The sequence below is a fragment of the Panthera tigris genome, chromosome D4 (assembly GCF_018350195.1).
Source record: "Panthera tigris isolate Pti1 chromosome D4, P.tigris_Pti1_mat1.1, whole genome shotgun sequence".
NCBI lineage: Eukaryota > Metazoa > Chordata > Mammalia > Carnivora > Felidae > Panthera > Panthera tigris.
The window spans coordinates 92,614,261-92,623,680 of NC_056672.1; the positions used below are offsets into that span (position 1 = coordinate 92,614,261).

A 9,420-nucleotide genomic window follows, 5' to 3' on the forward strand; every position below is an offset into this window, starting at 1 on the left:
GTGACGAGGAAGCGGCACCACAGAGGGGGACCTTCAGGGTCCCTCAAGTACTCCCCAGGGCATGTCAGGAGAACCCTTTCTTCCCTACATCGTGGGCCAGAGAGAGACACACGCGGGGACCCGGCAGATCAGACCGGACACCAGCAGGAAGGGCAACACGTTTATTAGCTTCTCTAAAAGCCGACTGGAGAAGACATCTTCTCTTCTGGGTCAGGCCACCCCACCCCACAGCCCCGCCAGCGTGAGGTGGTCCCGCTCAGAGCTCCCCGGGGAGCCGCCCCAAGGCTGGGCAGACACCAGGGATGGGAAGGAAAAAAAATCAGGAGAAGCAATACTTTGCAAGGTTTTGTTTGACAGCAGGGTAGAGGGGGTTCCCGGGCAGGGCTGACGCCCCGCGTTCCGCTCGGCCACGTGAAGAGACCACGCTGGCACCGGTGGTCAAGGGGAACCAGCCAGGCGAGATCAGCCGGAACGCACTGATTTCGAGGCTTTGTGTTCATTTCGCCCTGGGCCCCTTCTCAATCGGCTTCCCGATATCCTTCCCCCGGAGCTTCAGGCCTGAAAGAGCCATTGGCCCGCTCACCGCCACGGCGCCCCGTCTGGGACCCAAGAGGCGGGGCGGCGCCACAGCGTCCCCACCCATCCGCCCTGACACGGCAGCATTGCCCGCACGACCTTCTCCATGGGAAGGAGGGAAGGAGGGAAGGAGGGAAGGAGGGAAGGAGGCGGGAGAGAGCAGGGAGGCGGAGGATCACCAGCAGTCCTGGCTGGGCTTAGCCCCCCACGTGCACCTGCCAGCCCCCCAGCGGACAGGGCCGACGCCCCTCCCAGAACCAGAACTGGGACTCCAGCGCTCTGGGAGCTCCCCGTGCTGGGGGCCATGCTGACACCAGAGAGGAAGTCAATGCCCATGGCGGCAGGGGAGGGGGGGACACAAGTGCCTGAACAGGAGGGCCACTGGGCCCTCTGTCCACAGGCCCAGAGGGCGCTGGCCAGCAGCAGAGGGAGGGGTAGACAGGACGTGAAAGGTGAAAGCAGGGGAGGGCGCCCAAGACGGTGCCCTCATGAGCTTCTTAGGGGTCCGGAGAATTCCACGGCCTCAGGGGCCATCCTGTGCTCAGCACCTGCTGAGGGCACCCGGTCAGAGGGCAGCAGCGGAGACCCAATGAGGGACCTGAAGACACTCACCGATAGCTCTCTCGATCTTGCCCAGAACCTGGTTATTAGGAATGGCCCGTCCGCTTTCATAGTCCGCGATGACCTGTGGCTTTTCGTTGATTTTCTAAAGAAACGTATCACACGCACAGCGGTTCGGTAAGAAGAGGCCACGAAGCCAGCACACAGCCAAGGGAGTCGCCACAAGCACCACCTTCCAGGCAGCACGCGGCCGAGGGCCTTGCTGAGCAGCTGGGGCTACACGCGCTGGAAGCCACCTCATGCTGGAAAGGAACTTACGTCCGCCCTGACCCGGCTTCCAGAGAGAATCCCAGGGCCAAGGGCAAACAAGGCCTTGAGTCCCGGCCCCCTCCCCCCACCCCCTCCCCCCCGCCAAGCCTGGGAGGACGACCCTGCCGCGCTCACCGTGGCCAAGTCCTTCTGAGTCAGCCCCTTGCTCTGCCGGCCTTGCTGGATCACCTTGCCCACCTCCAGGGTCACCCGGTCGTGGTGCAGCTCCTCAGTCTCCCGGTCCAGCTTGGCCGTGTTCTTGGTGATCGAATGCTGTTTGTTCTGGCCGGCGGCCCCTGGACCAGCACGCGACAAAAACAGAGGACAGGGTTTGCGACAAACCCAAAATAAAGCCGTTTCAAGACGGGAACCAGGCATGACAAGCGACCTGTGCCAGGGAGACACGGGAAGCCAGGTATCCCAACACGGGGAAGCCACAGGCACAAGAGCATGGGGTCCAGAATTCGGTCCCCACTACAGGAAGTGAGCACAGCTGCTCAGCTCAGACCCCAGGCGTCCCCCAGCCCCGCAGCGGCCCCAGCTGCCAGCAGCCGCCCCGACACCCCTGGGGGCAGCACAGGCGAGGCGGGCGCCTGTCACAGAGGTGCCCCGACAGCGCACCCTCGTTTTGTGAGGAAGCACAAGTACTCACACTTCTTGGAAGTCTCCACATCTTCTCCCCGTCTCTGAGCTGCTAGGATAGCCTAGAACGTTCACAAAAGGGTTCTGGTCAAAATCGGCCTTGGCAGGGTCTGGCAAACACCAGCTGAGGCCTCTGTTAGCCGGACAGCACGCGTGCCCACGGCAGGCGCCTCTGGAGCCCGGGGAAGCCCGGCTCGGAGCTCCCGGCCCCAGGCACTGCTGCCTCCCTCTGCTCTCAGGCACGAGGTACCCCCGCGCCCGCCACCCCCACCCCTCGCTTCCTCACTGCGGACGAGCACAGGCTGACGGGTTCCTCTGAGAAATCCGTGCTCACGGCGGACCTACTCCTCCACTAGGCTCTCCTGCAAAACCAGGAAGGAAGGTCAAGCGCTGGCCGGGTGCAACCTTCCTCCGTGGACCTGACTCCTGAGAGGAGAGCCCAGCCCCCAGACATCACCAACGAGAGCAATACCCTTCTGTCTACGTTTGCCACAAGTTAACGCAACGGATTTCTTGACAATTCTGATGCTTCGGAGAAGTGACCGGGGCCCTTCTGAGTGTGATACGTTCAGAGATGCTGTCTAGACATGTTCGGGTGATCCTAGCTTATGGCTATGAAATTTCCTCTGGGAAAAAAAAAAAAAGGAATAGCGAATTTGGTTTTGACCATGCAAATGATAAGGTCGGGGCAGGTCAGCGACTGCCAGGTGCTAGGGCTGCACCCAGTCCCGGCCCAGACCGGGCCCCAGGGCGCAGGCCCCAGGCCCGGCAGAGGTGGTCACTGAAGCTCACAGGTGAATTCCGCATAGATTAGCCACGCTAGAGACCTGTTACCAAGTACCTCCCAGGGCGTGTCATCTACACTTGAAAGACCCAGAAGCACTGGGTCTCTAGGCCACCTCAGCCCAGTCACAGGGACCCCCGATGGCCTGAAACGCGCCTCCGCGATGCTCCACAGGCAGCGTCAGGCTGCCCAGGCATCTGCGGGAGAGACCCTGGGGGCGTCCGTACCGCCTCCGCCCCCTATCTGCACCGCGGTCCCCAATCCCCGCCCCCAGGTCCACCTCTTCGACCTCACCTGGTCCCCCATCCCCCCCATCCCGGCTGTCAGAGGCCGCAAGTCCACCCTGTCCCTGTCCCTATTTACAGCCTCGCCCCCGGACCTGTGTCCCTGGCTCCAAAGACTGCTGGGCCCTTCCGCACCCACCCCAGCGCAGCCGGTCCACGCCCCCACCATCTCCCTCACCCCTCCGTCCTCCCACCACGCCGACCTGTCGTCCCATACCCTGCGGCCGGGCCCTGGCCCTTGCCCGCACCCCGCCTCTGTCGTAACTGTCCGAGCCCGGCCATTTTCCTCACGCCGGTCTCCCGTCTCCTAGCCCCGGCGCCATCCCCTCACGCAGGCCCCTTGCTGATCCGCCGCCCTCCTGGCCCACCCAGCCCCGGTCCCCACCCTGCCCCTAGTCCCCGTCCCCACCGGGTCCCCCATCCCCGGGCTCCCCGCCCCGCGGCCGCCCCGCCCGCGCGGCCGCCCCTGAGTCCCGAGGCCCACACGGCGCCGCACCTGCTTGGACTTGGCCTGGGCGGCCGTGGGGCCCTTCTTGCGCAGCACCGTCACCGTGTCCCAGTCGCTCTCGGCCATGGCGGGCAGGCAGGTCCGGCGGTCCGTCCGGCGGCTCCGCGGCAGCTGCTCGAGACCCGGCGACGCGACGTCCCCTCGTCGCTCGGCCGCTTCCGGCGCCCGCCGCCGGCCCGCCCCCGCCTCCCCATTGGCCGGCGGCTCGGGGGGCGGGCACTTCCCTCTTCTCAAGGCCAATCCGCGCCCGGCTCGTCCGAGGGATCGGCGGGCGGCGCGCGACGTGGAGAGGGAGGCGTCGGGGCCGTGCGCGGCCCGGGCGCGGAGGGTGCTCTGACGGCGCCCTGGGCTAGGCCCGGGGACGCTGGCGGCAGGGCGAGGGGACGCGCGGTGGGGACAGCGGATCCCCGCTGGGGGGAAAGTGGGGAGGGGCGACTCGGGGAGGAGAGGGGGCACCGGTGTGCGGGGGAGACCAGGGCCCCTAGGAGGCGGAGGGGTGCGGTGGGGCGATGCGCAGGAAGAGCAGAGGTGCGGTGGGGGCGAGGGCGCCAACAGGAGGGATGGCGTGAGTGGGGAGGGTGCCGGGGCGCGCCGAGAGGACAGGACCGCGGAGCCCCGACCCCAGTGGGGGACTGGCGGCCCCGCAGGCGCTCGGTGGGCCCACACCTAGCTCTCGGGTCCACCTTTGGGCACGGGGAGGGACCACCCCCTTCCCGGTCACGTGCGCGGTGGGGATGCGGAAAACTGGATGCCAAGGGACACGTTGCCTCCTCAGCTTTTCTGTATTTGAGCTCAGTTTCTGTTTCGTGCTTTTTATTTCGTCACCCTGCACGCAGTTTGAAGTTCAGTTTCCCTGGAGTTGCGGTCACGTGTTGCAAAGATGTTGGGGACGAGGGTGCATCCGGGTTTGGTGGGGCCTAAAGCATATGCAATTTGGGGTGGGTCTCTCCTTAAAAAAAAAAAAAGTTAAATGATAAAAATAAGCTTAGTTACAAAAGTTAATATTCTTGTATAACGTGTATATTTTGTATAATGTTAAAAATGGATGCTTTGGGGCGCCTGGGTGGCTCAGTCGGTTAAGCGTCCGACTTCGGCTCAGGTCACGATCTCATGGTCTGTGAGTTCGAGCCCCGCGTCGGGCTCTGGGCTGATGGCCCGGAGCCTGCTTCCGATTCTGTGTCTCCCTCTCTCTCTGCTCCTCCCCCGTTCATGCTCTGTCTCTCTCTGTCTCAAAAATAAATAAACGTTAAAAAAAAAAATTTTTTTTTAAATGGATGCTTTATTTTACAGTAATTACTAGCTTACAGATAACTTACATAATGAGAAGTCAGTACGTTTTCAAAAGCCGACAAACTCCTCAAGCATCACAAAGTTTGGAAAAATAACATTTGTACGAAGTATCAAATGCATCTCTTTACTGCTTTTGCTTACATTTTTGGCTGTATTCTCTTGGCCACCTCATGACTTTGCAGAATGGTTTTATGAAAACAGCAGAAAGACTCCTCAGACATTTCCCTAGGCCGTTTGACAGAATTTGTATCTCATCTTTGGTATTGACATTGGTTTGGGTAACACTTGGGGCTTTGCATAGATGCGCTCACCCTTGGTGGCATTGCTATGGCTCCCTGCTCCACAGACGGGAATTCTGACCCATGCAGTCCCCGTCTAAAAGAAAAAAGATACACAGTACATAAAATTGTGTATACTGTGTTACGGAATACATTTATCGGAGAGGATAAACGTTTCGGGTGTGCGCCCCGGCACCTTCCCCGCTCACGCCCTTTATCCAGATGTTGGGGAGAACCAAGTCCTCCGCTCCCAATTTGCAGACTCACTTCTGGTTCAGAGCACAAATCTTGTTTTCTTCCTCACTTCCCCGTGCCTAGACTGTGGGGGTGGGCAATTCGCAGCCATAGAAGACGTGCCCACCCAGGGAAGGCAGGCAAAACAACATCATAAAAATCTCCCAGAAACCCCAACTAAACGCATGCCAACTTGAGATCGCCATAGTGGGGTCCCAAAAATGCCGTGGTCTCCCCAGCGGGCCCCGGAAAGAGTGTGGTGAAGGAACAGCCTACCTGGAAAGAGGCAGCGGCCTTAACCGATCGTTAACATGAGGTCCGTGGATCTCGCCAACATTTGACCACGTGAACCCACTACAGGGCCCTCGAGAGTCGTGGCTGGGATCCCGGCAAGAGAAGTCGCATCAGCCCCGCGGCGTTGCAACTGCCCTGGGTGGCTCAGGCCCAGAGAACGGCTATCCAGACCTAGACGTCCTCTGTCCGCGCGGGCATCTGCCGGTATCCGCACAGCCCCATCTAGCCTTTGGTCAGGAGTCCAGGCCCGAAGCCACAAAGACTTCCGGTGCCCCTGTCCTTGTGGCGTGCTCTCCTACAAGGACACGGGTGGTGCAGGCGTCTGTGCCTCCTCCCACTCACTGGCGCACATCCGCTCCTGGCTCTGGGTGCTTCCAGTTGACTCAGGGTCCAGGGAAGGGTAGCCTTGGGGACGGAGCTGGAGCGGGTGTCACACAGCCAGCTTTGGGAGGCCTGGTAAGCAGTGCGGAGCTTTCCGGCGGCGTCCTGCCAGTCGTGTTGGCGAATCGTCTGCCTGCAGTGTTGAAGGTAAGCTGTCTATCAGCGTCAGCCCTTTATCCTCAGACAGAGAGGAGAGAAAAAATTATAAAGCCTTCTGGAAAACAAAAGCCCCAGCTGTTTCTATATTTCTAAGATAAAGATCGATTTAAATATTGTATTCCCAGTAAAAGATTAGCGTTAAACCCTATCAACTGAAAACTCTCTAGTAAAATCTAGTAAACGCGAGAGTCTTCGTGAACGAGGGATTATTCACAATGACAATAGACGGACTTTAAGGTGTTCCCGTGATTCCGCCTCCCGGTAGACCAGCCTTTGTGTGATTCGCCACTCTAATTTTTTTTTTTTATTGTGGTAAAGTACCCTTAACACAAAATTACCGCCTTCGCTATTTTTAAGCATACCGTCCGCTAGTATTAAATACATTTGTAATGCCATGACACCATCACAAGCATGCATCCTCATAACTTCATTTTGTAGAATTGAAACCGTGTCCCCCTTAAACGCTGACTTCCCATTCCGCATGCCCCCCCTTGGCATGCCCCCCCCATTCCACTTTCTACGATTTCACCTCCTCTAGGGACATCATATGAGTGGAATCCTGCAATATTTGTCCTTCTGTGACTGGCTCTCAGCAGTGTCCTCAAGGCTCACTCATCGCACAGCGTGTGTCCGAAGTTCCTTCCTTTTTAAGGTTGAATGCTATGCTGTCGTGTGCCGGTACCAAAATTGGCCATTCAGCCAGCCAGCCAGCCACCTGCGGACATGGGTTGCTTCCGCCATTGGCCGTTATGAACGACATCATGGGTAATCCTGCTGTGAACACAGACGTACACGTAGCTTTCTGTCACCCTGCTTTCAATCCTTTAGACATAAGGAAGTGGAATTGTTGGGTCGTATGGTATTTCTGTCTTCGAGTCCCACCGTGTTCGGACTTCCCTTGCTTCCAAATGAGAAGTCAGCGGTGGGTGCCGTCGTTGGTAACATCGTCCTCCGCAAGTCATGTGACATGGTCTCCACTTTCAAGATTTTTCTCTTGATTTTTGGATTTTCCTTTCAAGTGCCCAGGTACACATTTGGTTTTTTATTTGGGGGAGAGACAAGAGTGTGCACGCGCAAGGCAGTCGGGGAGGGGCAGAGAGAGAGGAGGGAGACAGGATCCCAAGCAGGCTCTGCGCTGACAGCTTCAAGCTTGACACGGGGCTCGAACTTGTGAACCGAGAGATCATGACCTGAGCCAAAGTCGGAGGCCTAGCCGGCTGAGCCCCCCAGGCACCTCACTTTTGTTTCTATTTATCCTACTCGGGTTTCCTGAGCTTCTTGGATACATACGTTAATGTTGTTCATCACATTGGGATGATTTGGGGGCACCTGGGTGGCTCAGTCGGTTAAGTGGCCGACTTCGGCTCAGGTCATGATCTCGCGGTTTGTGAGTTCGAGCCCCACGTCGGGCTCTGTGCTGACGGCTCGGAGCCTGGAGCCTGCTTCGGCTTCTGTGTCTCCTCCTCTCTCTACCCGTCTCCTGCTCACGTTCTGTGTCTCTCTCAGTAGTAAATAAACGTTTAAAAAATTAAAAAAAATAATAAAAGTTACTGGTTATATCCTTTGTCAGCATTTCGGTGAATATTGTTAATAGCAGATCCCTATAATACACTATGATTGTATTTCCTTTCCCATATAACTTTTTCCTATATTGATGGTTGTTTCTAATTTTCTGGTCAGTCATATGTTTTGTTTTGTTTTGTTTTGTTTTGTTTTGTGTTTTTCTTCTCTTTGTGTCCCCCCTTCCTGTCTGTGAGAGCTGTCATCTCTCAAGGGGGCCCACCCGTCCGGTGACTGGTCATCTTTGTGCTTCCCAGGCCTCGTCCTCTGCCGCCCACTCCCCCCAGCCCACTGCGGGACCCAGATCAGCCCGGACCTGCCCTTCGGAGCTTCCCTGAGCCCGGCTCTCTGAGGAGCTTTCCTCTCCTGGAGCCGCTGCTGGCCTCTTCCTGGCCAGGTGTCGGTGGCTTCCTGACCTTGGTGGACACGCTCCAGTAGCTTCCAGACCAAGAGTACGTGGGAGGCACATGTTTTGAGACACAGCACGTTTGAAAGTGTCTTCATTACATGAATTATAGATTGGAATGTGTTTTGTCTTGGATTTCAAAAGCGTGTTCCCTTGTCTTCTAGTGTCCACCTTTCTGTTGAGATGTCCCATGCTTTCCCGGCTGTCAGTCGTTTCTGAATGACCTGCTTTGTGTGGGTGCATCCTCTCTCGCTCTCGCTCTCACTCTCTGAAAGTTTGCAGAATCTTTTATCCTCCCTCCTTTTCCTGCAGTTTCATGATGTGGCTTTCTTTTTTTTCCCATTTTTTTCAATGTTTATTTTTGAGACACACACACACACACACACACACACACACAGAGCACAAGCAGGGAAGAGGTAGAGAGAGAGGGAGACACAGAATCCGAAGCAGGCTCCAGGCTCTGAGTTGTCAGCGCAGAGCCCGACACGGGGCTTGAACTCAGAAATCACAAGATCATGACCTGAGCGGAAGTCGGAGGCTTAACCGACTGAGCCCCCCGGGTGCCCTCTTGTGCTATTTCTTTCATAACTTCTTCCTCTCGATTGTCTGTTTCCACTCTCTGAAACCACTGTTACTAAGATGTTAGAGTCTGGCATTAAGAGTCTAGTGCTCGGGGCGCCTGGGGGGCTCAGTCGGTTAAGCGTCTGACTCGGGCTCAGGTCACGATCTCACGGTTCACGGCTTGGAGCCCCGCATCGGGCCCCGTGCTGACAGCTCAGAGCCCGGACCCTGCTTCAGATTCTGTGTCTGCCCCTCCTGCCCTCACTCTCTGTCTCACTCTGTCTCTCAAAACTAAATCCATGTTAAAAAACATTTAAATTCCCTTCCTTTCTGTTCTGCTTTTGGGAGAGTTTCGAATTTTATGATTGTTCTGCAGACATTTTTCTCTAACCCGATGGCACACCTTGCATTCCTAAGTGCTCCCTGTTATGTTCCGTGTGCCCCGGTGGGGCCCCCCTGTCTCACAGGGCTTTCGCTCTTCTCCTGTGCGGGTGCCGATTTCAGCTCTGTTCACGTTTTCCTGCCGCACCCGCAGCGCCCCTGCGTTTGGTGTCTGTGTCTCACTCGAGTGTGCGACAACCCTCAGCCGTCTG

The 9,420-nt window shown here is 57.5% G+C and overlaps 1 protein-coding gene and 1 long non-coding RNA gene across 2 annotated transcripts; both read right to left on the minus strand.

Moving 5' to 3' along the window:
- Positions 1-146: 146 nt before the first annotated feature.
- Positions 147-3,840, minus strand: EDF1 (endothelial differentiation related factor 1). Its single transcript, XM_042964963.1, has 5 exons — positions 3,653-3,840; positions 2,099-2,150; positions 1,582-1,742; positions 1,189-1,282; positions 147-558 (listed from the first exon to the last, which is right to left on the minus strand). Exons 1-5 carry the CDS (start codon positions 3,728-3,730, stop codon positions 497-499), a joined length of 447 nt encoding a protein of 148 aa, XP_042820897.1. The 5' UTR covers positions 3,731-3,840; the 3' UTR covers positions 147-496.
- Positions 3,841-4,460: 620 nt separating this feature from the next.
- LOC122233130 lies at positions 4,461-6,081 on the minus strand. The gene is made up of 3 exons (XR_006210603.1): positions 5,743-6,081; positions 5,266-5,329; positions 4,461-4,613 (listed from the first exon to the last, which is right to left on the minus strand). It is a non-coding gene; the product is annotated as an uncharacterized LOC122233130 (long non-coding RNA).
- Between the last annotated feature and the right edge of the window lie 3,339 nt (positions 6,082-9,420).